The sequence below is a fragment of the Apus apus genome, chromosome 3 (genome assembly GCF_020740795.1).
Source record: "Apus apus isolate bApuApu2 chromosome 3, bApuApu2.pri.cur, whole genome shotgun sequence".
NCBI lineage: Eukaryota > Metazoa > Chordata > Aves > Apodiformes > Apodidae > Apus > Apus apus.
The window spans coordinates 104389707-104416902 of record NC_067284.1 but is presented as its reverse complement, the minus strand read 5'-3'; the positions used below and the strand labels follow the sequence as shown (position 1 = coordinate 104416902).

At 57.4% G+C, this 27196-nt stretch overlaps 3 protein-coding genes across 7 annotated transcripts in view; 1 reads left to right on the top strand and 2 right to left on the bottom strand.

Moving 5' to 3' along the window:
• The window catches only part of PTK2B (protein tyrosine kinase 2 beta), a 31598-nt gene extending 19240 nt beyond the window's left edge, over window positions 1–12358 (top strand). For all 3 annotated transcript variants that reach the window (XM_051614518.1, XM_051614519.1, XM_051614520.1), the window contains exons 9-31: window positions 313–387; window positions 484–585; window positions 922–1039; window positions 1247–1286; window positions 1372–1418; window positions 1721–1774; window positions 2666–2763; window positions 2973–3057; window positions 3587–3687; window positions 3775–3890; window positions 4257–4357; window positions 4486–4575; window positions 5112–5316; window positions 5954–6062; window positions 6187–6252; window positions 7716–7841; window positions 8553–8699; window positions 9616–9651; window positions 9924–9951; window positions 10316–10362; window positions 10625–10768; window positions 11197–11277; window positions 11366–12358. In XM_051614518.1, coding sequence (XP_051470478.1) covers window positions 313–387; window positions 484–585; window positions 922–1039; window positions 1247–1286; window positions 1372–1418; window positions 1721–1774; window positions 2666–2763; window positions 2973–3057; window positions 3587–3687; window positions 3775–3890; window positions 4257–4357; window positions 4486–4575; window positions 5112–5316; window positions 5954–6062; window positions 6187–6252; window positions 7716–7841; window positions 8553–8699; window positions 9616–9651; window positions 9924–9951; window positions 10316–10362; window positions 10625–10768; window positions 11197–11277; window positions 11366–11581 — 2232 coding nt within the window. In that variant the 3' untranslated portion in view covers window positions 11582–12358. The remainder of the gene's footprint in view (window positions 1–312; window positions 388–483; window positions 586–921; window positions 1040–1246; window positions 1287–1371; window positions 1419–1720; window positions 1775–2665; window positions 2764–2972; window positions 3058–3586; window positions 3688–3774; window positions 3891–4256; window positions 4358–4485; window positions 4576–5111; window positions 5317–5953; window positions 6063–6186; window positions 6253–7715; window positions 7842–8552; window positions 8700–9615; window positions 9652–9923; window positions 9952–10315; window positions 10363–10624; window positions 10769–11196; window positions 11278–11365) is intronic.
• Window positions 12359–14154: 1796 nt separating this feature from the next.
• Window positions 14155–22545, bottom strand: CHRNA2 (cholinergic receptor nicotinic alpha 2 subunit). Of its 3 annotated transcripts, none has more exons than XM_051615386.1 (6): window positions 22113–22545; window positions 18507–18661; window positions 17005–17049; window positions 16563–16672; window positions 15069–16152; window positions 14155–14509 (listed from the first exon to the last, which is right to left on the bottom strand). In XM_051615386.1, exons 1-6 carry the CDS (start codon window positions 22543–22545, stop codon window positions 14384–14386), a joined length of 1953 nt encoding a protein of 650 aa, XP_051471346.1. In that variant the 3' UTR covers window positions 14155–14383. The 3 variants fall into 3 exon arrangements, with proteins under 3 accessions (XP_051471346.1, XP_051471347.1, XP_051471348.1); XM_051615387.1 differs by lacking the exon at window positions 22113–22545 and adding an exon at window positions 19790–19859; XM_051615388.1 differs by lacking the exons at window positions 17005–17049; window positions 18507–18661; window positions 22113–22545 and having other exon boundaries at window positions 15069–16016; window positions 16563–16591.
• LOC127383062 (uncharacterized) lies at window positions 22210–27060 on the bottom strand. The gene is made up of 3 exons (XM_051615389.1): window positions 26982–27060; window positions 25151–25629; window positions 22210–24704 (listed from the first exon to the last, which is right to left on the bottom strand). The coding sequence occupies exons 2-3, from the start codon at window positions 25621–25623 to the stop codon at window positions 24554–24556; spliced, it is 624 nt and encodes a 207-aa protein (XP_051471349.1). The 5' UTR covers window positions 25624–25629; window positions 26982–27060; the 3' UTR covers window positions 22210–24553.
• Between the last annotated feature and the right edge of the window lie 136 nt (window positions 27061–27196).

Genomic DNA, 27196 nt, shown 5'->3' with positions numbered 1-27196 from the left:
ACTGGGGGCACAGTGGAAACTCTAGGGACCTTTCACACGCAGAGCCTGGGTGGGTGCAAGCTGGTGCATGAAATTTGGTGAAGCCTTTTGGGGTGAGAACCAGGAGCTCTGGGCACCCTTTTGGGACCAAGAGGAGGAAATCCCCCTGCTGGGCTCCTTCCCTTCCAGTATCCACCATCTCTTCTCTCCAAGTCCCTCTGGGAAAGGTGGTTTTCCCCAGGGTGTCTCACACATCACAGCAGGATGAGGGATGTGGCTTTGGGGGTACATTCCTCCACCCTCCAGCTTTATTTCCTTCTGCTTCCCCCCCAGCAAGGGTGGAACATCACAGTGGACCTGGTCATCGGACCCAAGGGCATCCGGCAGATGACAAGCAAAGAGGCAAAGGTACAGGGAGGGGTTGGGTGCTGGCTGGGGAGGGGGGGGCCTCTGCTCTTAAATTTGGGATTAAAGTCACTGTGGGGGCTCTGCCTCTCCCCCCAGCCCACCTGCTTGGCTGAATTCAAGCACATCAAGTCCATCAAGTGCTCCAGGGTGGAGGATGGTCAGGCTGTGCTGCAGCTGGGGCTCAGTGGCACCCCCCAGGTGAGAAGAAGGCATTGGGGGTGGGGGAGGAAGGATGCTGGGGGTGCTGAGGGAGGGGTGTGGGGGGTTGGTCCCTCCAGGTACTGTGGGCTTGCATAGCATCCCTGTGGATTAGACATGATTGGGTGGGTGACTCCGTTTTCACTGGGAGAGCTCTTGCCTCCAGCTGTAGCCAGGGGGGAAGGGGGATGATGCTGGAGAGACTGGGGTCTGCTGTGGTGCAGAGAAGTGGTCACCATGGTACTGCAAGGTGGAGAGAAGTGGGGACCCCCACCCCAGCATCCCCATCCCCAGCTCTGGCCTCACCTCCCCCCCTGTCCCCGCTGTGCCCTCCAGTCCCTGGCGATCAAAACAGCTTCTCTGGCCGAGGCAGAGAACATGGCCGACCTCATCGATGGCTACTGCCGGCTGCAAGGACACTTGGAAACCTCACTCATCGTCTTCCCCAGGAGAGGTGAGTGCCCTTGGAGGGGGGTAAAAGACCTCAGCCATGCCCCTCCTGCCCCCCAAGCTCTTTCCATGACCACAGCATCACTCACGACTTTGGAGTGACCCCAGCTGAGACCCACCCAACTCACTGCACGTGTGGTGGAGGCACGGAGGGGGTTCCAGCAGGCTCTGATGGGGTTGGCCACAAAATGACCATCTGTTTTCTCCACAGAGAGGGAGAAGAGGATCAGCCTGCCCCAAATCCCAGCCCCGTGAGTAGCGCAAGGCCCTGGAAGGGCGGTCCTCTCCCCCCATCCCGAATCCTGATCCCTGACCCCAGCCTCCTCCCACCCACAGACACCTGGAGGAGCGGCAGTCCACGCTGTCAGACAGCATGAGCGTGGGTGAGTTTTTAGCTCTCCTCCTTTCCCTGAAGCTTCGGGGGATGCAGGCAGGGCTGGGGGACACCAGGGGATTTGAGGAGCTTGGGGGAGCTGGACATTCCCAGCCCTTTGCCTGAGGGGGTGAGATGCAGCTGAGCATCCCAGGGGAGGGCTAGGTTGGTGTCCCCTACACTCCACATGGCTGCGATTCCTGTGGGAGCTGCTCTGGACTGGGAGATGGCTGGACCCCAGGGGAAGCTGCAAGAACCCCCCCTGCCCACTGAGCTACCTGAATCCCTGCCTGCTCCTTCTTCTTGCCCTAGATTCTGATATTTATGCTGAAATCCCTGATGAGTCCTCAAGACCGAGGTCTGGAGGTAGGTGCCACCTACCCTGGGTCCTGTCTTGCCCATCTCCTAGCACCCCAGCCAAGCCCTCCCACCTCCTCCTGCCCACCCAAGTTTCCCATCCCATCCTTCCCAAGATGAGAACACGGTTTTAGAGCCCTGGACTGTTTTGGGTTGGAAGGCACCTTAAAGACCATCTAGTTCCAATCCCTTGCCATGGGCAGGGACACCTCCCACTAGACCAGGTTGCTCCAAGCCCCAACCAACCTGGCCTTCAGCACTGCCAGGGATGGGGCAGACACAGCTGCTTTGGACAACCTGGGCCAGGGTCTCATAGCAAATAATTTCTTCCTCAGATCTCATCTCAATCTCCCCTCTTGCAGCTTGAAACCATTCCCCCTCATCCCGTCACTCCCTGCCCTTGTCAAAATTCCTCCCCAGCTTTCCTGTAGCCTCTTCAGGTCCTGGAAGGTGCCCTGAGGTCTCCCTGGAGCCTTCTCTTCTCCAGGCTGAACAACCCCAATGCTCTCAGCCTGTTTTACCTGCACTTCCTACCTTTCCCCCAAAAAAGCACCTGGGATCACTCTGTGAGCCATGGGGCAGGGTCTGTGTGGCCTCGCCAAATCATATAATAAATCTCAGACTGGTTTGGGTGGGAAGGGACCTTAAAGACCATCTAGTTCTAACCCTCTGCTATGGGCAGGGACACCTCCCAGTAGACCAAGTTGCTTCAAGTCCTATCCAACCTGGCCTTGAATACTTTCAGGGAGGGCTTGAGGGGATGATGGAGAGGGTTGGTACCCAGGGATCACCAACATCTCCCCCTTGCCATGGGGGCTCTGTTCCTGGAGCGGGCAGGGGTACAGGCAGCTTCCTGCCCACTGGCACTGCCACCTCTGCCCTGCTCCCCTGTCCATGAAGCCCAGCACTACGGGATCTCCCGGGAAGACATTTCGTTGGGTAGGATCCTGGGAGAAGGCTTCTTCGGAGAGGTCTACGAGGGGATCTACACCACCCCAGTGAGTGTTTTGCCCTCTGCCTGCCCTGCCTGCCTCCTCCATGGCCCAGGGGGTAGTGGGGTAAAGCAGCCCCCCTTTCTTCTCCTTCTCCTTTTCTCCTTCTCCTACTACTACTCCTTCCCCTTCTCCTACTTCCTCTTCCCTTTCTACTTCTCCTTCTCTTTCTTTCTCTTTCTCTCTCCTTCTCCTCCTCTTCCTCGTTCTTGCAGAAAGGGGAGAGGGTCAACGTGGCTGTAAAGACCTGCAAGAAGGACTGCAGCCTGGAGAACAAGGAGAAGTTCCTCAGTGAAGCGGGTAGGCTGGGGTCCTGCTGCATTTTTGGGGGATTGAGCCCTCTCAGCCCCCACCCTGGACTTGCACTGGGGGGCAGAGGACAGATGGGGAGGGCTGGAGGTGTTTCCAGTATTGCAGTGGTAGGGTGTTAGAGACAGGATGGTAGGAACCTGCCTGGCATCTTCTGTTCCCTGCTTGGGGATTTTGCAATGGAGGGTGGAGCAGGAGGAGGCAGGTGGCCCTTCCCTGGCTCCTGTGACAGGGTGGTTCTTTGGAGAACCAGATACTTGGTTTATGGGAGGGGTGGCTATGGGGCTGGGGGGAGGAGACAAGCTGCTGATCCTTGCAGGAGTGCAGATGAGCACCACTTGGATGTCAATCACTGGGGAGCTGTAAACCAGGAGCCCCAGCCCCTTTGGGGCCATTCTAGGCTATCCCTGGCAATTTCTCAGGCTTCATGGCAGAGACTTGCCCCTACACCTCAGGAGAGGGGTGGGGACTTCTGGAGGGGGCTGCCCCTTGCAGGGCATCTGATGCAGTGTCCCCCCAGTGCTGATGAAGAAGCTGGACCACCCCCATATCGTCAAGCTCATTGGCATTGCAGAGGAGGAGCCCACCTGGATCATCATGGAGCTTTATCCCTATGGAGAGGTGAGCAGGATCCCCCCACCAGAGCCCATTCCATGCCATCCCATCCCCGTGCTGGGTCCCTGAACCCCCTCGCTTGTCCCATTGCAGCTGGGACAATACCTGGAGCAGAACAAGCACTGCCTGGCCGTGCCCATGCTCATCCTCTACGCGCTGCAGATCAGCAAAGCCCTGGCCTACCTGGAGGCCATCAACTGCGTGCACAGGTAGGGCAGGAGGGAAAAAGAGCCAGGCAGGATCCCTGGAAAAACAGGGAATGGCAGGGATGATGGGGGAATGGGCAGGTAAGGGGTAGGAGTGGGCAGAGGCAGAGGCTGGCAGCATCCTTTGCTGCAGACCCTTCTTGCTGGATGAGCTGGTTGTGTGAGCTCTCTATTTCCAGCCCTTCTCCATCCCTTCTCCTGGTTGTCTGGGTGTGAACTCTCCTTCTCCACCTGTTCTCCATCCCTTCTCCATCCCTTATCCGTCCCTTCTCCAACCCTCCTCCTGGTTGTCTGGGTGTGAGCTCTCTTTCTCCATTCCTTCTCCATCCCTTCTCTATCCTCTCCAGCCAAGGGTCTCTCTCCTTGCAGGGATATTGCTGTAAGGAACATCCTGGTGGCCTCCCCAGAGTGTGTGAAGCTGGGTGACTTTGGGCTCTCCAGGTACATCGAGGACGAAGAGTACTATAAAGGTAAGGGTTGCATGATGGCACTGGGGCTTGTTCCCACCTGGTGAGGGCAGGGACCATGGTAAGACCTCACTGCCCTGCCCATGCTGAGGCTGCTCCATGTCCCCTGCCACCTCTGTCTTTCCCTCCAGCTTCTGTCACCCGTCTCCCCATCAAGTGGATGTCACCCGAGTCCATCAACTTCCGCCGCTTCACAACAGCTAGTGATGTCTGGATGTTTGGTGAGTGGTGGGATGCGACCAGAGCAGAGTCCTGGGCTTTGTTCACCTCCCGTGGCATCATCTTAATGTACAGGGACAAATCCTGCTTCTGAGTGGGGCATTGTCCCAGCCTTGCCCTTGGGAAAAAGGCTCCTGGGGCAGAGCTTCTTGCAGTTCAATCATCATGAGGTGCTCCTTCCTCCTCCAGTGGATTCAAGGTGGTCAGGAAGCTGAGCTAAACTCTCTGTCCTGCAAATACCCATCTTCTTGCCTGTCATCCCATTCTCATGGCCTCTGTGGCTCATCTGTCCATCTATTGGTCCCTACCAGCCTTATGGACAGCAGCACCCAGGAGCTGGGCTCCTTGCAGCTCCTCAGGAGACCCTGCAGTTTTTCCTCTATGTTTGTCACCCCGGGAGCAGAAAGGCTGAGCAGCCAAGTGACCTGACGTCATGCAGCAAAGCATGGCTGTGCCACCAGGTCCCCCAAAAACTGGACTGAAGGGCTGGTCCCCCAGGCTTTAGCATCAGTTGAGGTTGCTCCTCTTGGTCCCTCAGCCGTGTGCATGTGGGAGATCCTGAGCTATGGGAAGCAGCCCTTCTTCTGGCTGGAGAACAAGGATGTGATCGGGGTCCTGGAGAGGGGCGACCGCCTGCCCAAGCCTGACCTCTGCCCACCCATCCTCTACACCCTCATGACACGCTGCTGGGACTATGACCCCAGTGAAAGGCCCAAGTTCAAGGACTTGGTTTGCAGCTTGAGGTGAGTGGGAAGGTGGCAAACCAGTGGTGGGTTGGGAAGTCTGTGGTTTGATGGACGGGTGGGCAGGTGATTAGGTTGGGTATTAGGAACCATTTCTAGACTGCAAAAGTGGTCAAGCATTGGAACAGGCTGCCCAGTGAAGTGGTGGAGTCAGCACTGGAAGTGTTAAAAAAACATGTAGACATAGAACTTCAGGACATGGTTGAGTTGGCATGGTGGTGTTGGACTTGATGATCTTAGAGGACTTTTCCAATCTGAATGATTCCATTATTCTAGATGGGTGAAGGAGAAAGGTGAAGCTCTGTAAGATTTTTGGGGCTGGAGTTTTCTGGCCAACTCTGAACTCAAAGGACCTTTTAAGCCCACCTGCCCCCAGAGGTGCTGGTGCCTAGGCTGGAGTGAAAATGCTTTGTTTCCCAGGGAGGAGTCTTGCAAGGGGGTCCTGACCTCACATCTCATTGGGGCCAGCCAGGTCCATGCTCTGTCCTCTCAAGTCCCTTCCCTTTGCTCTTCCCATCCCTCCTTGCTCCATCATGTTTTCCATGGCCCATCCAGCTCAAGCATCCCCACGCTCTGGAGTATGGGAGATTTGCCCACGCTCCCCCCTGTGGCTGTCCCCCTCTGTCTCCCCCTGCAGTGACATTTACCTGATGGAAAAGGACCTAGCCAAGGAGCAGGAGAGGAACAACCGCCACCGGCCTCCCAAAATTATGGAGCCACCATCCTTCCAGGACCCACCTCCAAAGGTGAGAGGAGAGGGCAGGGTCCATGCAGGCAGGTTCATCTCCTTGCCTGGACCCACTGATGGGTGCTGCAGAAGTGGAACCTCCTGGATCTTGCACTGACTGTTGTGTTTCTCCCTCCCCACAGCCCAGCAGACCCAGGTACAAGCCACCACCTCAGAGCAACCTCCTGGCTCCCAAGCTGCAGTTCCAGGTAAGGTTGCACAGCCAGAGCATCCCACGGGAATGTGACTAAAGGGATCCACACTGAAAAACCCTGCCTGGAGCTCGAGCCCTTGAGGGTTGATGGCTTTCAGGACTCTGAGTTGCTCCATGTGCCACAAGCAAGTGCCACCACCACCACTAGGGGCTCAGCCCTGCGCTGTCTTGCCTGCCCCATGTTTTGTCTGTCCCTTGGAGGTGACTTTTGCCCCAGGGAAGTGCAGTTTGCACACCAGGCATGGCTGGGAGGAGAGGAGGTTTCCTGCTTTCTGGTGTTCTGAGTTTCACTGTCCAGCAGGAGCACAGGTCTCCCCTTTGCAAGGACTGGTGCTGGTCCCTACAGCAGCAGGGTGAAACGCTCAAGAGCAACTATTCTGGAGGCTCTTTTGGGGCTGGGAAGGAGTGCAGAGAGCACCATGGGAGGTCTTAAGCCTCTGCTCAGGGTGAGGAAGTGCCAAGTGGGGAGGAAGGTCCTTGATTCCACTCCAGGTCCTGATCAAAGTTGTGGATGCCCCTCCCTGGAAGTGTTCAAGGTGGATTCATGGGGCTTGGAGCAACCTGGTCTAGTGGGAGGTGACCCTGCCCATGGCAGGGGGATTGGAACTAGATGGTCTTTAAGGTCCCTGCCTACCCAAGCCACTCTGTGAGTCTATGATGGTTCCTACACCCTTGCAAGGACTGGGGGTGTTGGGTGATGAGAAGCTCACCATGAGCCACCAACATGCCTGGCAGCCCAGAGACCAACCATGTCCTGGGCAGCATCCCCAGCAGCAGGACCAGCAGGAAGGGGATTGTCCCCCTCTGCTCTGCTCTGGTGAGACCCCCTGCAGTGCTGGGTCCAGTGCTGGTGTATGAAATACAAGAAGGACATGGAGCTGTTGGAGCAAGTCTAGAGGAGGCCACAGAAATGATCCAAGGGCTGGAGCAGCTCTGCTCTGGAGACAGGCTGAGAGAGTTGGGATTGTACAGCCTGGAGAAGAGAGTTCTACAGGAAAGCTGGAGAGGGACTTTTGTCAAGGGCAGGGAGTGATGGGATGAGGGGGAGCAGTTTCAAGCCACAAGAGAGGAGATTGGGATGAGATCTGAGGAAGAAATTCTTTGCTGTGAGGGTGGTGAGACACTGGCCCAGGTTGCCCAGAGCAGCTGTGGCTGCCCCATCCCTGGCAGTGTTGAAGGGCAGGTTGGATGGGGCTTGGAGCAACCTGGTCTGGTGGGAGGTGTCCCTGCCCATGGCAGGGGGTTGGGACTGGGTGAGCTTTAAGCTCCCTTCCCACTCAAACCAGTCTGGGATTCCATGTCCCTGCTGCACAGGCTGGGATGAGGCAGAGGCAGCTCCCGGTGCAAAACCCGCTCCCCCCCCCCGCGCTGTCCGCTCCGTCCGTCCGCACTAACTGCCCCCGGCCTTGTGTTGTGCCGCCCCCCGCGCTGCCCGCTGCCCCGTCCCGCCCCGCGCAGGTGCCCGAGGCTCTGTGTGCCAGCTCGCCCGCCCTCACCAGCCCCGCCGAGTACCAGTCTCCGGCCGCCTCGCTGCGCACCCCGCCGCCCCACCGCCACCACGTCTTCAAACGCCACAGCATGAGGGTAAGAAGGATCCCGCCGCACCCTCCCGAGGACAATCCGGCTGCCGGGAGGCCGCATCCCGGGACGTGAGAGGCTCGGGTGGGAGGGACGCTGGCTGCACCCCGCTCCGCGCTGCCGCCGCCGCTGCTTCCAGCTCCCTGTTGCTCCCGGCCCGTCTGCGGAAAAGCCAAACCCTGTCACCACCCCCTGGGCGCCGGGTTCTGGGACTGATCCCTGGAGGGCGCGGGGTTGTGTCCAGCCGCTTTGGCAGGCGCATCCCGGTGAAGGCACCTGGGTGGAGCACGGTATTCCCAGGAAGGGGCAAGGGGCGGGAGGCTTTGGGTCAGTGTTGTCACCTGAAATCCCAGCGGCGCTTTGCAGCCCGAATTCTGTTACTTGAGCCCCGGAATCAGAGCCGGGGGTCAGGGTGCGTGCTGGGATGCTCTGCTGGACGTGTCCCCGGGGTGGCCGCGGTGCTGAGCACGGCCACACCGCCGGCGTGAGGAGCTGCTCTCCAGGGTGGCCCCTGTAGGACATTCCAGGATGCCGTGGTGCGTTTCCACCTGGTGCATTCCTCTCCCTGCTGGAAACCCAAACGCTCCCCAAATTCGCTTTGGGGTTTCATGGCTGTTGGGGTCTGGTGAATGGCTTGCGTGCACAGAGCATGGCTCCCGTGCCAAAATCAGGGGAGGCTTTGGCTCCTGACCCGCCCTGGTCATCCTGTCACATCAGGAGGAAGATCTCCTCCGTCCCAGCAGCAGGGAGGAGGCGCAGAAGCTCTGGGAGCTGGAGAGGCTCAAGATGCAGCAGGTCCTGGACAAGCAGCAGAAGCAGATGGTGGAGGACTACCAGTGGCTGCGCCAGGAGGAGAAGTCCCTGGTGAGTGGCTTGGGGCTGTCTCCAGTTCTTGCACCCTCATGAAGCACTTCCACCCTCAAACATGCCCTGGCAGCCCAGAAACCAACTGTGTCCTGGGCTGCATCCCCAGCAGTGTGACCAGCAGGGCCAGGGAGGGGATTGTCCCCCTCTGCTCTGCTCTGGTGAGACCCCCTGCAGTGCTGGGTCATGGGGCATAGAGCTGTTGGGAGTCTTCAAGATCCCTTCCAGCCCAAACCAGTCTGGGATTCTATGATTATATAAAGGTGGTGAAAGAGTCACAGCGGCCATTGAATTTGCTCTTCATGCCTGGAAAGTCCTGTTTTCCTGGGAGAAATGGCTCCTCCAGCAGCCAGACCTTTTGCACCCCTTTATTTTCTGCACTCATCAAAACCTCATGGAGCTGCTTTGTTCCAAAATCAATAGTTTGAAACTTGGGGAACTTTTAAATATTTGCAATTGCATCTCAATGAGCTTTTATAACTCTTTGCAACTAAGGACTGGAGATAAGTTAGGTGTGAAAATACATCATCTTGTGGTGAGACAGGCTCAGAAGGAGACTGAATATCTTTTATTCGCTCAACTCATGCAGCCAGTAAAGCAAAGCCCAGAGCCCCGGGGCTGTCGGATGCCCAGTGGCTGTAAACAGGAGCTTGAATTAAGCTTCATTTTTTTGGAGCAGAAGTTTGAGGGTTCTGGTACCTTTGGAGCATGCGGGGAGTGGAGAGGGGTAGTGGGATGGGATGGAGATAGGACCAGTGACAGGTGTGAAGCCCCTTCCCCTCCCACATCCCCAGACCCTGCAGAGATACATTCCTCTGGTGTCATTCACGAGTCTCCCAGAAATCAGAAAAATCCCTGTTTTTCCCTCTTTCTCCTTTTTTTCTATGCCTTTCATAAAGCTTCTCCCCTTTTGTAGGACCCCACGGTGTTTATGAACAACAACATTCCTCCGGTGAGTGGGGCTGGCCCCAGAGAAGCTGAATCAGGGTGTGTTTGGGTGCAGGCGGGTCCTTCTTCTGGGGGTCCAAAAGAATCCTCACTTGCTTTGCCATGGGTGGGTGATAAATATTGGGAAAATTAATCTGAAAATTTTATTGGGCTGAAATACTGATGGCACAGAGCTCCCCACCAGAAGCCCTGGGAGGGGATGGAGATGCCTCCTCCCTCTTCTTTGTTTCCAACCAGGACTTTGTGCCTTTCATTTACTGTTTTTTCCTCCTGCAGTTGCTCCCGGAGAAGGAGACGGATTACAGTGAGTGCCCAGAGCTCTCCAGGGTGCAGGGTGTCCCGTGGCCCCCATCCAGGAGAACCCACTTGGGGACTGCAAGGGGGAGGCCCTGCGCTGAGTCATCTCAGGGCTGTATCTCTCCTGGCTTTGGGGTCCTCCATGGAAGAAATCCCAGATCATGGGGAACAGCTTTGCCTGTCCTGGGCATAGAGGTCCAGGGGGTCTGACTCTGCAGGGAGGTGGCATAGCTGGGGTGGGTCAGGGTGTTCAACCACAGTGGGACACACTGCTCCAGGGTGGTGGGGACATAGCATGGGTCCAGCAGCATGTCCATATGTCCATGGGAGCACCCAGAGTGACTCTTTCCTTTCTCTTACTGACGGCGTAGCGGAGTTCACGGCCCCCCCCCAGAAGCCTCCAAGACTTGGGGCACAGGTAAGAGACCTCCCTGGATGGGGGCCACCATGGTCCTGGTCCTCTTCCTCCATCTCCACAGTCTCATTCCTCCACCTCCATCATCCCTCTGCATCTGCAGGATGGGCCGTTTTTGACCCCCAAAGGTGTCAGATGTACCCAGCAGCATTGGGGTGGTGGGTGGGAGGTGGGTGGGTCTGGCCAGGGTCCCCCGCATGTGTTTGTCTTTCCCTCCTCACCCCCTCAGTCCATCTGATCCCATCGTGTCCCCATTTCCTGGCAGCCCATCCACCCGACCCCCACGGCCAACCTGGACCGCACGGATGACACAGTGTACAGCAACGTCATGGACCTGGTGCGGGCTGTGCTGAAGCTGAAGAACGAGATCAGCCTCCTGCCCCCCGAGGGGTACATCCTGGTGGTGAAGGTAGGGAGGGGGCAATGCCAGGGGAATGGGGAAGGGAGGTGGGAATGGGTCTGCTGAGCGACTCCCACTAAGCATCCTTCTCAGGAAGGGCTGGTGGGTGTTGGAGGGTGCATTTCCAATATTCCCAGCTCCTCCTTTGGATCCTTGGGTCAACAATGGGAGCGTTTCCAGCATGCTCCTCCATTGGGTCCTTGAGTCAGTGGTGGGAGCATTTCCAGCACGTCCTGCGCTTCCATCAGTTTCTTGGACCAATCATGGCAGCACTTTCAGCATGTCCTCCTCCTCTGTTGAGTCCTCGGGTCAATGATAGGAGAGTCTCCCACCTTGCCCCTCTCCTGAGCGGGATCTTTGGCTCAGCGACCCAACCTATTCCCATGCCCCACTTCCCTTTGCCTGGAGCCACCCTGACCCTGCCACCCTCCCCGCAGAACGTGGGCCTGTCCCTGCGGAAGCTGATCGGCAGCGTGGATGAGATCCTGCCCGTCCTGCCTGCTGCCTCCCGCACTGAGGTAGGACCAGGGGAGAAGGGACAAGGGCCTGGCGTGGGCTCAGGTGCTGGAGGCACCCCTGTCCCTAACCTCTGCATGTCATGGTCAGATCGAGGGGACCCAGAAGCTGCTCAACAAGGACTTGGCTGACCTCATCAACAAGATGCGCCTGGCGCAGCAGAACGCCGTCACCTCGCTGAGTGAGGAGTGCAAGAGGCAGATGCTGACGGCCTCCCACACCCTGGCTGTGGATGCCAAGAACCTCCTGGATGCCGTGGACCAAGCCAAGGTCCAGGCTAACCTGGTGAAGCTGTGCTTGGAGTGAGGGCAGGGGAAGGAGAGAGGAAAGAAGAAGGGGTGGGGAAGGAGAGGAAGAGAGGGACAACTGCACTTCCATTGGTGGAGATGGGAGGAGAACGTTGCCGGCTTTTGTGTGTCACCTGTGGCCTTGCCATCCTGCCCTCCCTGTCCCCTCTCCTCTTGGCTTTAGCATCGTCTCATTGGTCTTCTGAAGAAGGGAGGCATCTGGGTGACTTGTCCCTTGTGGGGGTGGACCTGGCTGTCACCAAGGGCACCTGAAGATCCCTCTGGTTCAGCCAGCAGCTCCGTGTGTCCATCCCTCACCCCCTTCCAAGGACAGATGGCCGCAGGCGGCTTGTGGCGACGGGGACCTGGACCCCAGGGGCGGGGAGGGGGTGTCACAGCAGCTGGGGGAGATGGCATCCTGGTGGTTCCCTAGGGGCCACGGCAGCGGTGGCTGCAGGGACCAGTGGTGTGTCCTACATTGTACAGAAACGTTTATTTAATGACGGGAGCCGGGTCTGGCGCCAGTGGCCGGAACGTCCCCAGCCCCGAGCCCTGCAGAGCAACAGGAGGGATGGGACCCTGCAGGCCTCTGGGGACACCGACCAGGAGGACAGTCCTTCTTCCAGCTGAGCTGTTTGGTTTTTTTTCCCCCGAGCTGCTCTGGTATAAGCAAGGAGGGCAAAAGCAGTCGCTGTCGGGTTTGTGCTTTGAGCTGGAAACCGCACGATTCGGGCTTTCCCCCAGCATCTCCCCACAACGCTGTTCCTTCTGGCTGAGATAAACCATGCACAAAGTCCTGCTGTCCAAGCCTGTGCTTGCCTGTCACCACCCTACCCTATGGACGTGTCCCTTGGTCACCAGCATCTCCTTAGAAAGATCAAGGAGCGGGGAAGTGCCATCTCAGTGGCAGCATCCCTAGGGGAGCTGCTGGGCTCAGCCTGGGTCTGCTACATCCGTGTCCCCTCTGGAGCCCCATTTCCCTCCCATTGATCCCACAACCCAGGCCAGGGACCTGGATTCCTCCTGCTTGCCCCATAGTTGGCACTGGTGAGGCTGCACCTCAATTCCTGGGTTGGGCCCCTCGTGGCCAGAAGGACATAGAGGGACTGGAGCATGACTAGAGAAGGGGCAGCGGAGCTGGGGAAGGGTCTGGAGCATAAGTCTGATGAGGAGCAGCTGAGGGAACTGGGAGTGTTCAGCCTGGAGAAAAGGAGGCTGAGGGGAGACCTTGCTCTTTACAATCCCCTGAAAGGAGGTTGGAGCCAGGAGAGGTCAGTCTCTTCTCCCAAAGAACAAGCAATAGGACAAGAGGAAACAGCCTCAAGTTGTGCCAGGGGAGGTTTAGATTGGATATTGGGAACGATTTCTTCATGGAAAGGGTTGTCAGGCCCTGGCCCAGGCTGCCCAGGGCAGTGGTGGAGTCCCCATCCCTGGAGGGATTTCAAAGCCACGTAGCTGTAGTGCTGAGGGACATGGTTTAGTGGTGGCCTTGGCAGTGCTGGGTTAACAGATCTTAAAAGTCTCTTCCAACTAAAACAATTCTGTGATTCCATTTTATGCTCCCACCCCTTGCTAGTGATGGTATCCACAGACCTTTTTTCAAAAACCATCATGCAATCATAGTGGAGGCTGCTGGGAAGTGGTTTATGGGGAATAGCATAGCCACGAAGATAGGTTCCCCACAAAAGAAGGATACTTGGGGGATCTAGTACCACACTATGGGGGCTGCAACACTCTTGGGATGTGCTTGTCCCTCCGTGGTACTGTTTTTTTCAGCCCATTTCACTCCTGAAAGCACTTTTCTGCAACCCCTCAGATTTCATCCAGCACCATGGTGGGTTGGTCTCCAGGAAGAGAAAAAACATTGCAGGGAAAACCTGGTGTCTCATGGGGCATGGAAGACAAGAGATGATGTCCTGTACACGTGGATGCTGTAGGATGCATGGAAGCTAGGAGTTCAAAGCTGGATTGCAGCAGCCAGCAGACCCAGGGGGTTTAGGGATCTGACATGGGATGGAGAGGAGGATTTGCTTGGGGTGCACCTTGGCAGTGCAGATTCCCCCTGCACCAGCCAAGGCCACCAGCCCTGGCACTAGGCAGCATCCCAGGGTCCATGGGCACCATCTGGCTGTGGCTGGGTGGGTTATCCCAATTTTCCCTTACAAGCCACCCACATTTCCAGGTCAGCTGTTCGTGTCTCGCTGCCACCCTGAGCTCTGGTGTGGGATAGTGTGGGAGGAACCACTCACACTTGTGGGTTGCAGAGGGTCTGCGCCTGGGCTGGGCTTTGCAGAGCAGAGACCCATGCAACGAAGCGGGGACCTCCATCCCACCACCATACACCTTCTACATGGACCATCCAAAGAGTTGTCTCCTGCCCCACATCATGCACAACCATGGTTCTGAGCACCCTGTGGTCAGGATGTGTCCTACAGCAGCTCCGAGATCCCTTCTTCTCGCCCAGCATGTTGGAGTCTCAACCAGATGCAGTTCTTGGGTTTTGGGTAGGACTCGCAGCAGCTTGAGGAAGCAGATACCTCTCCTAGATGCCTCCAGCCTGTGCTCATGTAATGGAGGAGCTGCACTGTGCCCTCCTCAACGGCTGTGACTGCCCCGGGCAGGATGGCAGGCAGCTCTCCCTCCCCAGGTCACCCCTCCTCAGCACAGCCTTGGTTTCATCTTGCATTTCCTATCTGAGGGTCTTCCATGGTTGCCACCATGTCCTCCTAAGGAGCAGCAAGGGTCCAGCTGGATGTGGGCCACTCCCCAGGAGGAGGGAACGTGTATCTCCTGCCATCCCCACCACAGCCCAGCCTGGCCCCTAGATCATCCCTGCTAGATAGGGTGGGAGGAAGAGCCCCACGGTGCCCAGCAAGCAGACAATGATGAACATCCAGAGGAAGATGCGGTCTATCACCATGGCCACGTACTTCCAGTCCTCCTTCACCTGCCAAGCAGAGAGGGACTGTGAGCACGGGCAGAGGCTGCAGACCCCTGTTTGTGAGGACTTATTTGGGTTAGGAGACCACCCAGGCCTTCCCCTGCATCTGCTCTTAGCCTGGGGGTGAGGAGATGCTCTATGTCTTGGGAAATCCTTGGAGCAGCAGGGCTGGGGGATGGACCTCTCCAAGGAGGCTGCTCAGAGGAGAGCAAATCCCACCCAGGGTTTTCTGGCTAAATCCCACCTGGCTAAAAGTAGGGGTGTGGCACCTGAGCAGGGTCCTTGCAGGACAGGCTGGGCCATCTCTTCTGTCCTGGGCAGGAGAAGGACCTCCAACATCCTCATGGCCAGCAGGGAGCTGGAGGAACCCTCAACTGACCCCCTGGACTCAGCATCTCCCAGGGAATGGTCACTGACCTTCTCCCTGGCTTTGGGTCCTCAGCAGCCAGGGAACCTGCCAGGGATCCCGGCACTGATCCCTCCATGGAGGTACAAATGGCAGGAGGCATCACCCATGGTGCAGGACCCTCCCTCTCCCCCCAGCACTTGGGGAGCACCCACTCACCGAGAAGTCAGCATCCTCAGCTCGCAGGTGGTCTGCGATGTACTGCACCCCTTCCAGGGCCTTCAGGATGCTGGGGGACAACATCAGCTCCAAGCCCACTTCCTCCTCCTCCCCCTTGGGGGGCACCTGGGGGGCTGAGGCCTCTGACATCTTCCCGGCTTGTCGCCCACAGCCATATTGGCACTGGGTGCCCTGGGAGTCTGCCTGTGACGTGCGGTCGGGGTATGTCTTCTCCTCCTCTGCCTCGTCCTCTTCTTCTTCCTCCTCTTCCTCCTCCTCCCACTTGTCATCCACGTCAGTCTCCAGCCAACACCGGGAGGTGCTGAGTCTTGTCCCTGGGAGGTCGTACTGCCCCGCAGTCCCCTCAGGGAGGGGCAGAGGTGGAGGTCGCTTCATGAAGAGCCAACGAGGGATGAAGTTGAGGAAGAAGCTCCGAACCCAGCAGGGCATGGTGTGGGTGCTGGGGGAGCGGTGGTGGACGTTGAGGACAAACACGGTGATGATGATGGAGAGCGTGACGAAGATCATGGTGAAGAGGAGATACTCCCCGATGAGAGGGATGACCAGTGAGGTGGACGGGATGATTTCCGTGATGAGCAACAGGAAGACAGTGAGAGACAGCAGGACGGAGATGCAGAGGGTGATCTTCTCCCCACAGTCAGAGGGCAAGTAGAAGACCAGTACAGTCAGGCAGGAGATAAGCAGGCAAGGTATGATGAGATTGATGGTGTAGAAGAGTGGGAGGCGACGGATGACGAAGTAGAAGGTGATGTCAGGGTAGATCTCGGAGCAGCAGTCATACTTCTTGGAGTTATAGGTGCCAATGGCATTTATGATGGCCCACTCACCACTCTCCCAGTAATCCTTGAGGTCCACATGGTGCTCCATGTTCTCCAGGTCGATCTTAGCTTTGTCATAGGTCCAGGACCCAAACTTCATCTTGCAGTTCTGCTGGTCGAATGGGAAGAAGGTGACGTCGATGCTGCATGAGCTCTTGTAGATGGCGGGTGGCACCCACTTCACCTTCCCATTGGAGAAAAGGTGGGCCTTTGTCATGTGGGTCACAGCAAACTCCCCATCAGCACTGCAGGGGTGGACAGGTGGAAGGTCAGAGGAAGATGAAGGGTTTCCACCAGGAAATAGGACCAGTAGCTCCACCAGCTCTCAGGGCTGGTGTGAGTCTGGATTTGAGGCTGTGGCCCCCTCGCAGAGCCCTGCACAGTTCTGGGTTCATCCTCCCAGGCATCACCCAGAGCATGGAGATGGGTGGGAACATGAGCACTGGACATGGGGAAAGGGATGAAAATTGACTTGCATCCTTACCAGTGGGGTGGGATGGGGGGCCAGAGGCCCATGGGGATGGCAGCACCAGGGAGCTACCAGGGTGGGATGTTACAGGATGAGATAGGATGGGATGAGATGGGATGGGACAGGGAGGGTGTCCTAGGGGTGGACACAGCCCTAGGGCTGCCCCATCTTGGCAGCATCACTCACTTGTTGTAGAGCACAAGGTCAGGGATCCAAATCATCTCAGAGGGCACCCGGATGGAGGTGACATTGTCAAACTCTGCCGGGTCCCAGCGCAGCTTGTAGTCACTCCACTCCTGGAGGGAGACAGAGTAGGGCTTGTCTGGTGGCCCTGGGTCTAGTAGGAACAAGCTGCCTAATGCCTCTTCCTCCTCCACCTCCTCCTCTGGCAGCATCCCCCAGAGGAACAGCACCATGGACATGTCACCAAGCCCCCCTAAGCAGGGTCTCTCTGCCCTAAGTCCAGTTCCTTTGAGAAACCTGGTCTAGTGAGAGGTGTCTCTGCCCATGCAGGTGGTGGGGTTGAAGCTAGATGATCTTCATTCCTACCCAAATCAGTCTCTGATTCTGTGATTCCTTCCTTGACACTCTCCAAACCTTGCCCAGGGTGAGAAAAGGCTCCTCCTACCTGCTTCAGCCAGACGTTGGTGGTCATCATCTGGTTCTTCTCATCCTGTGGTGGGAAAGAGGGAGAGATGAAAGGAGAGGGCGAGAGAGCTTGTCCCATCACTGCATCACCCCCAAATCACTTTCTGCCTTCCATCTCAGGGGGTTCACCTCCTGGAACCAACCACTACCCATAGAAGTCCACGGAGAGACTTGGAGACCCGAGACATCTGCTCACTAGATGGCAGCAAGATACAGCGTCTTGCAGAGCAGATCGGCTGCGGTGGACGGACAAGGGTAGAGTCCAGTGGGCCGGCGGAATGATGGACAGATGGACAGATAGATAGGTACACAGGTGGAGAGGTGGAAAGGTATTGGTTGATGAGAAGGCAACACGAGCTGGCATCATGTGCGGGCAGCCCAGAAACCAGCTGTGTCCTGGACTGCATCCCCAGCAGTGAGACCAGCAGGGCCAGGGAGGGGATTGTCCCCTCTGCTCCACTCTGGTGAGACCCCCCTGCAGTGCTGGGTCCAGTGCTGGGGTCCCCAACATAAGAAGACATGGAGCTGTTGGAGCGAGTCCACAGGAGACCACAGAGATGGTGTGAGAGCTGGATCAGCTCTGCTCTGGAGACAGGCTGAGAGAGTTGGGGTTGTTCAGCCTGGAGAAGAGAAGGCTCCGGGGAGACCTTAGAGCACCTTCCAGTGCCTGAAGGGGCTCCAGGAAAGCTGGGGAGGGACTTTTGACAAGGGCAGGGAGTGATGGGATGAGGGGGAACAGTTTCAAGCCACAAGAGGGGAGACTGAGATGAGATCTGAGGAAGAAATTCTTTGCTGTGAGGGTGGTGAGACACTGGCCCAGGTTGCCCAGAGCAGCTGTGGCTGCCCCATCTCTGGAAATGTTCAAGGCTGGCTTGGATGGGGCTTGGAGCAAGCCGGTCTAGTGGGAGGTGTCCCTGCCCATGGCAGGGGGTTGGAACTAGATGCTCTTTAAGGTTCCTTCCAACTCAAACCAGTCTGGAATTACATTATTCAATGGATGGATGGATGGATGGATGGATGGATGGATAGACAGACAGATAGATAGATAGATAGATAGATAGATAGATAGATAGATAGATAGATAGATAGATAGATAGACAGACAGACAGACAGACAGAGGGATGGATGGGTAGACGGATTGATGGTGGACAGATGGATGTACATGGGAGGAATTAGTGAGGGATGGATGGATAGACAAGCCCAGAGGTGCCCCAGGGTAGGTAGATTGTGGATAAGGACAGGGCAACAGTGGAGAACTGCAGTTTTCCATTATGTTCTCCTGCTGTCAGGGAGGGTTTGGGACATAGAGGAGGGGTGCAGACCCCCTTGCTTATCGGAAGTCTGGGTGGTTTGTCACCTGCTGGAAATGACCAGGAGGTTGCTGGTGCCTGACCCTAACTTCCCACCAGTGTCCCCAGGCTCCAGTCAGGCAAACCTGTAGGACCAGCTGGTAAAAGGACAGAGCTGACAGCAGCTACTCACCACGTCGATCAGCTGCGCAATGGAGAGCCCGAACCTGACGATGACCACGTCGGAGGTGTTGGGCACGGGCCGCGACCAGCGGTTGTAGCCGGTGAAGAGGTGCTTGAAGAGCCGCTCCTCTGCGTGGCTGCCAGGGTGGTCCTGCAGGCAGGTGGCTGGGGGGGGTGGGGACAAGGTGGGGAAGAGCTCCCTGATGCCCCCGCTGAAACGGGGGACGTGTTCTGGGTGGGCAGGGATGCTGGATTCTGCCCTGGGATGAGGAGTGGGGGACTGAGCCCCTCAAACCCCCCCCACCCCCCCGTGCTCCTCCTGGGGAGCGGCGCAAGGTCAACCTGGCCACGCTGGCCAAGAAAATCCCACTCTTGGGTGGCTGTGATCCCTCTCCCAGTCCCCTCCGGCTGCTCTTACTGGTGCTAACTGGTGCAGCTTTGCAAGGCGGAAGCTGACCCCAGTCCTTGGGTCTGCTGCAGCCTGCCCAGAGACATCTTCTGGGCTGGAGGCAGCACTGGAGTGAGCACGATTCTCTTCAGTCTGCCTCAGAAACATTGGTGTTGGTCTCGGGTGACATCAGCTTGTGTCCTTGGCCATTCTTCCTCATTGCAGAGCTCCATAAATTCCCACCAGCAAGTCGAGGAAGGCCGAGGATGGGAGGAAGGGTTGGAGGGAGGGGGGGGATTTACACAGTGATGTGCAACCAAAGAGGTGTTGCATGGATGGCTCTGCCCTGAAGAAGGCCTCATAGCGTGCCCCGTGTCCCAGGCAAGCTCTCCACACTGGGCCAGAGGATATTTTTTGGGTTTTAAATGTTTGTTGTTGTGCTTTGGCTGGGGACCATGTGCAGAACAGCCTTGAGGGTCTTAGAGGTGTTGGGGAGGGCTGGTCCCAAATGAAGGGACAAGCAAGATGCACTGCAAAATCCAAGTTTTGTCCATCCCTCCACTGTTTCTAGCTGGCAGAGGGTGAATCTGGGGTTCCAGAGGTGCATCCCCTGAGGGGGGAATGACCCATAGGAGACCATCCCCACCCAAGTGTCTGGGTGGTGTCAAGCTGCTCTGAAGAGACACCAAGCCCATCATAACATGATGCAGGGTGGAGGACACCATGCCCTCATGGACACTGGGGTAAACTGGGAGAGAACTGGTTTTCCATGTACCACAACTCCTTCAGCTTCCCCACCCCTCTCCCCAGATTTGCCCCCCCATGCTCAGGGTGACACCCATGGCAAGGCAAGGCTAAAGTAAAGGAAGTTTGGGAAACCTAGGGAAAGGCAGAGCTGTCCTTACCTGCCTGGAAGGTGACAAAGCACCACACAATGAAGAGGATGATGCCATGGGACAGCCACCCCATCCTCCTTGTCCCCTGTCCCCCCTGAGCCCCCTTCCTGGAGCAGTTTGCAAAGCCTCCCAGGAGGGACCAGGCAGAGTGATGAGCTGAGAAGTTGGTAGGAGAGGAGGCTCAGCAGGAAAAGCCACTATAGGGGACCTCTGACAGGGTGTCCTGTGTGTTCCCACCATCAGCAAGCACTGGAGCAGCCACAGGTGGAGCTGGAGGTGGGCTGGAGACCCTCAGCAGGGAAGCAGCTGAGCCAGGGTGGATGCATGGTCCGGGATATTCTGCTGAGCCCCAAATTTCATCCCTGGAAAAACAGCAGCACTGTCACTAAGATGCCACCACATCATGGGTCTCGGAGGTCACAGTCCCAATGTGGTCTCCTCAAAGCTGCTCCCAGCCACAAGCAGGGCTTGAAGCTGGTCCAAGCTGCCACCAAAGCATCTGGTCACGGTTGTGCTCCTCTGGCAGCAAATCCGGGCAGTGTTGGTCACAGAGAGACCCCAAGAGTTAGTGTTGGGGGCCCCAGGTTTGTTCCCATGTGGGTTTCATAGCAGAGGTGGACCCCAGAGCTCCAAACCTTACTGTGGTGATCAGAATATAACTAGTTTCAACCATCCTTCTGCCCTCCCTGACTTGAAGCTGTGTTGTGCCCTGAGAGCCAGGGAGGGGAAAGCATCTCAGCTTCTCCAAACTGGCTCCAGGGTTTGGTTTCTCCAGGGGCACTCACGGCTGAGGAGAGTGATCATCTTTTCATCATTCACCCTCATCTGTCCATCCATCCCTCCATCCGTCCATCTGTCCATCCATCCATCCATCCACCCACCCACCCATCCATGCATGCACCCGTTTCTTCATCCATCCATGTGTCCATGCATCTGTTCATCCATGCATCCATGTATCTGTTCATTCATCCATCCATGCATGTATCCATCGATCCTTGCATCCATCCATGCATCCATCTCCCTCCTCATCCACCCATGGATGTGTTTGCTTCCCCTTCCCAGCAAAGCAACTCCCTGCAAGGGGAGGAATCCCTTTCCCTGCAGAGACCCCAGAATCCTCTCCTACTTCAAGGTGACCCCTCTGCACCCAACCCACGCCTCCAGAAACAGCCTCCCCTCTCCAGGAGGCAATTCCTTCCATCTCCTCAAAAAAGTAGGAGATTCCCAACCCAGCACCAATGTTGCTAAACAAGAAGGTGGTTTAGCTTAGATTCCTCCCTGGTCTGATAAAATCCCCAAACATTCCTCAACTCACCAGCTTCTTCTCTGCAGTTTTCAACTGATTCATTGATGGATGGTGGAGGTGGGGGAGAAATGGGAGGAGAAACTGTGCTGGGCTGGAGAGAAAATTATGGATACACTTCTCCTGGTCGGGATATTAAAATATATCCGACAGCACTGGGAGTGCTGGGAGAGCTGTTCCCACCCTGGCTCCCAGGAACCACAGACCAGGTCCCACCTTTGAACTTGTTTCTGGGGTCCCACAAGCATCCCCTGTCCCTCCCTGCTGACTTTGGGGTTCCTCTGGCAGAGCCTGGCATGGGACAGGCAGCCCTGCCCTCCCTGCTTGACCTTTCCCTCCAGCCCTGCCTCCTCTCCATGCATCCAACCAATTTCCCTGATGGAGTCTCCATTGCTCCCTGAAAACAAACAAACAAACAAACAAAAACAAACCAACAATAACATCTAAAAAAAAAAAGAAAATAAACAACGAAATGAAATCGAAAAGAAAAATATATAAACAAATAAGTAATTTTAAAGAAATTCATTAAATAATATAAAATGAAATTCGATAAGAATAAGAATAAGAATAAGAATAAGAATAAGAATAAGAATAAGAATAAGAATAAGAATAAGAATAAGAATAATAAAATGCCACTGCCTGGTGCTTGCCAAACCCTTTCCCGGAGGGATGCGGATTCCTGCCCCACATGGACGCTGAGGGCTGGACCGCAGGATGCCCGGAGGATGTTCCCCACTGCCAAGAGCCCGGCCAAGCTCTCGGCATTCCAAAGGACAGGCAGGGAGGAAACGAGGATAAATAACTTATTTATTGGATTTTAAAGGTGGAGAGCGGGGCGAGGAGGGGGGATTTTGGGGAGGGGTTAGGTGGGACCTTCAGGCAGAACTGGGAAAGTTTCCCTGCCGCTGCCTCCCCATCGCTCCCTGAACCTCCTCGGCATCCTGCAACCGGCTTTAATTATGGATATTTCCAAGGAAAAGCAGCGTCTCTCCTTCCCACCCAGCCCGGAGCCAAGGAACCCCCCTTTACCTGGTGCAGGCACAGGAAGGAGGGGGTCCCCAAAAGCCTCCCCGGTCCCTCCGCTGTGCCGGGGTGGGATGTTGAGCCGCTGGAGGCTCCGGCCGGGACTGAGCTCCTGCTCCAAGCGGTGACAGTGACGACAAGGGGCTGGGGGAGGAGGGAGAGCCATGGGAGGCTGGGGAGGAGGCGGGGGTCGGGGGAGGAAGGCTCCTCTGCTCCTTCTCGGGGGTGGGAAGGGCTGGATTGGCCAGGGGGGCTGTGACTCTTTTCCAAGGGAGATGGAAGGGGATGTGGGGCTTGATGGGTGAAGAGGAAGGGGGGTGGAAAGAGAGATGGGACGGGAGGGAAAGTGCTGAGGAGAAGTGGAGACGGGGCTCGGAACGGGGCGTTGCAGCGGGAATTGTATGGGGAATTGCACAGGGCACTGCATGGGGAATTGCATTTGGAATCATATCGGGAATGGCACAGGGCATTGCACGGGGAATTGCACGGGGGGTTATGTGGGGTATTGCGGGGGACATGACAGGGGACAATGCAGGGGGCTGCTCCCCCTGTCCCACCCAGCCCAGGGTTCCCCCCCTGCTCCACAGCCTCGTGCTGGTGGGCAAAGCAGCTCCAGGGAGTAGTGATGTCCCCTGCTCTGGGGGACATGGGGTGCAAGGTCCTGTGCTGGCCCCATGCAGCCCCCACGCTTGCTCCAGAAAATGCTGTCGAGGGGACACTGGCAAAACTGGGAAAGCAAAGTCAGGGCAACATGGAGCATCAGCCCCACCACTGCAGAGCCCTTCCCCCTCCTGCCTCAGGTGTCCCCATCCCTTTGGATGGGGACAGGGATACTTGGTGCAGGAGAGGTGGTTCTCCGACCACAAGACAATGGGAACCCCAGAGCTCCCCACTGCTCCCTGGCCTCCCAACCCTCTCCCCAGACCATCTTCTCTCCTTCCTTCCTGGAAAGGAAATTTAATGTACAACCTTCCTGCCAAGGAAGTCCAGGGCTGCAAATTTCCAGTCCTGGGAAATCTGCCCAACCAGTTCCTTCCTCTCCCTTGGGACATAAATGAAAAGGCAGGCCAGGGCATGGAGGGCACATGGACTTGCTGCTCCTTTCCCATCCTGCTGCAGAATCCCTATCCCACCTGCATCCTTGTAGCTGTTCCTGACATTCTTGGGATGCCAAACACCAGAAATTCATGGGGAAAAGGACAGCAGAGCCAACATCCCACCATCTCACCACCCCAACAGCCAGTGATGCCAAAGGCAGGGCAGATATTGGGTTGTTCTCTCTCCAGACCCACGGCCATTTTGCTGGTGCAAAGTCAAAGGGGGGGAGTTTGGGATTAGATGGAGCCACAAAGTTAGGGAGATGGGGAAAGACAGAGGGTCGGATGCTGGAGGGATGGGGAGCAGCTGGAAATTGCAAAGTCTGCTCCAGGAGATCAATCCAGAGCCACCAAAAGAAGGGAATGAGAGAGAAGGATGAGTTGGTTTAAGCTCGTGAGGAATTAATCAAGGAATATAAAAAAAGGAAAAACTACACTGATTTTCCAGAAAAAACTGGAGCTGAACACTGGATGCTGGACTGATGGCTGGGGGTGGGGGCAGGGTGGGAAGCATCATGGATGTTGGGTGGGTCCATCCCCTTCAGGGTGTGACTGTTTTGGAAGTGGCTGTGAGGGCTGCAGCCACCTGCATCCATCCTCCTTCCCCCTGGGACAGCCACGGATGGGCAGAAACCCCCGGAACTGAGGCCAGTGCCCAGCAGAGCATGACACATCTTCATTTCACCGCCTGCAGAAATATCACTACCTGGGGGTTTTTCCTGCCCCTTTCCCATCCTTGGGATACCAAACTCTGGAGCCAGCCAGCCAGCCAGTCCCACCCTAGGGACACAAAGGCTCTCCCAAGCCTAAGCAAGGCAATCCCAAGGGTGAAGGATGAAGTGGAACCAGCAGCAGCTCTGCCCAGTGATGATGCAGCCAGACCACCAGGATCCAGGCCAGCCACAAATTCCTGGGAATTACTTCTTCAGCCCCTTTGAGATGCTCCAGGAGCTGGATTCTGGCATGGCTCCCTGTAGGGATTGGGGGGGGGGCATGGGATATGGGACATGGGAGCTGGGGGGACATGGGTCCTGCAGGAAGAAGCAGAGGGTGCAGGGGTCTGGTGGGATGGGGACAGACACCGTGGAGAGGAGGGACCCACCACCGGGCTGGGCACACATGGTGGCACTGAGCTGGGCACAAGTGGTGGCACCAGGCTGGGCAGTATGACAGCAGAAATCCTACAGGAGAAATGCAAGGGATGCTCAGGAGTGGGGTTCTGCATCGCGTGGGCATCGCGTTTGTGACAGCATCGCGTGAGCAGTGACATCGCTCAGTGGTGACAGCGTGGAGCCTGTCCCCGCTGCCCTGGAGCTCAGTGGTGACAGCGTGGAGCCTGTCCCCCGTGTCCTAGGGCTCAGCAGCGACACCGTGGGTGGCCAAGCTTGGTGGGGGCCGGCTCAGTTGGGAGTGGAGGTGGTGGGACACGTCCTCGAGGGTCTGGGCCAGGTGGCTGGTGAGACGTAGCATGTGAGCCACCAGGAGGACATCCTGCCGCAGCCTGGGGAGGAGACAAGAGAAGGCTCCATGTCTCCTGTGTCCCCACCAATCACCCCACAGCAGGGTAGGGAAGGTGATGCTGCAGCAAGCTGGGAGAGGAGGAACCCCTACTCCTCCTCCAGCCTGGCTCCAGCGTCACATTGTGGCTCGGCTCACCCCTGCTTTAGGGCTGACAATGCCACCTGTTGTCACCCCCACACTTTGAAGACCCCTCAGCAGTGGGCTTAGGGCAGGGACACACACATGGATGGTAATGGCTGAGCATCCAAACTTCACGTAGCACCTGAGAGTCACCACAAAGGCTGTGGGACCCTTGGGGACATCCAGTTCCTCCCATCCAGACCCCACTGGGTGTCCACAGCTGGACACTGGCTCCCACCCTTGTAATTTGGGACATCAGCTCCGTGGAACATCTCCCACGGTCCAACCCTGTCCCACAGCACTTACTTCTCCTTCTTCTCAGCCACCTGTGGGTGATTGACCTCAGCCACATGAGCCTCCAGCTCTCTGCGGACATTATCCAGGCTCTCTTGAAATTCCAGGTTGGCCTCGTGGATGGCGGGCAGGGCCTCAGTGATGATGTCCTGGTAGTGGGTCTGGTTGTCCTCCGGCATGGCCGCCATCTCCAGGTCCTTCAGGCTGGCCTTGGTGGCCTGCAAGAGGCTCTTGAGATATTCCAGCTCATTGGTGGAGGTGGAGGGGGGTGGCCCACGGGAGGAGCAGGGGCTGGGGGTGTGGAAGGTGATGACACAGCGCTGGGGGTCCTGGGGGGTCTCCCCATCTTGGGAGAGGTGGTACCCCAGTTCCTCCATCCTGACATTGGGCGTCAAGTCCTCTTCTGGCCCCCCTTGGGTGGTGACAGGGGGGACAAGGACACAGAGCCCCACCAGCAGGCACCAGCTGGGCCCCCCCAGGACCATGGTGTCCTGCAGGAGCAAAGGGAAATGGTGGTGGGGGTCAAGGCTGCACCTGAAGCCCCCCCTTGAGATCCTTTTGTGTCCCCACAGTTTGCACCAGCAAAATCCCCCAGTCCCAGTTATTTTTCCATGGATATGCATCTCTGACTGCCAGGTTTGGGGATCTGGGGGGGCTGTACCCCTCTCCCCACACCACAGAGGACCCCCCGAGTGGGGGGAGAGTGTCTTCTTTACACCCTCCCAGCACAGCACATGGAGCATCGCAATGGGGAAACTGAGGCACGGATATCGTACAGCAAAATCTCCCAATCCCAGTTATTTTTCCATGGATATGCCTCTCTGGCTGCTGGGATTTGGGGACCACACCCCTCTCCCCACGCCATGGAGAACCCCCTCAGGTAGGGGGGTGTCTTCCTTGCACCCTCCCAGTAAGGGACATAGAGCATCCCAATGGGGAAACTGAGGCACAGAGGGGGGACAGCGATGGCTGATCCTGCTGGCTAGCAGCTCCCCCTCCCTCAAAATTCCCTTCGGGATCTGTGGAAAAACAGGAGGCCACGGGAGGGGCGGGATGCTGTGCAGACATTACAGCTCTTCCGAAACTGCCTGGAAAACCTCAGGAATGGGGTTCCCATGGGAATCCCGGCTCCTTGCCAGTACCCTGGGGTGCAATGAGCTGCCCAGGCCTCAGCTGTGGCTGGGGGTTGTTTCTCTTCTGGACCCGCAAAAAAACAAGGCGGGGGGGGGGAGGAGGATGGCAGCCCACCCCCCCGCCCCCATCCCTGCCACGAGTTGGCCCGGTCTCAGCGGCGCCGCGTTGGCATTTCGCTGGCACCAAGGGCCGAGTTGTTCTTCCCGGCTCTTCCCACCGGAATAGCAACGAGCCAGGAAAATTTTTTCCTTTTCTCCCCTCTCATTTTTTCTCTCTTCCCCCCCCCCCTCCCATCCCAAAACATTCTCACCTTTCTTCCAAGGGTTTAGCCTCGCGGTGGTTGGGATTCATGGGGCGGGGGGAGATGTTCGGAGCCCCCCACCCCGGTTTTGGGGGGAGCGGTGGGTTTTGTGCCAGTGATGGGAAGGAGGAAAAATCTTTGGAAAAGGCAGGGAAGGGAGGCGGGGGGGATCATCCACCTCCGTCGGGTCCCGCCGTGGGGAGGGTGGGGGGCACCCCCGGGCTCTGAGGCACTGAGGTGCGGTTTCCCCTCCCCCCAAAAACCCACCCACTCCCCTCCCCGACCCCCCGACCCCCCCCCCCCCCCCCCCCCGAGGAGCTGCTTTTGCCAATGGGGAAACTGAGGCAGGGAGCTGGGACTGTCCCCGGAACCGCTGCAGGTCCCCTCCTCCCGCTGCCCCCCGCTCACCCTTCGGCGACGCGCCCGTCGTGGTCCCTCCACGGCACCGCTCCGCCAGGCGGGGCGGCACACGCGTGACGACACGCGTGACCTCAGGCATGACCACAGGCATGTCGTGCCGGCATCGGGCTGCTTCGGGGTGGGGGGCGGGGGGGGGAGACGTCACGCGTGTCCCCCGGGGCTGCCTCTGAGGGGGTGGGGGGGGAGGGGGTTGGGGGGCTGCG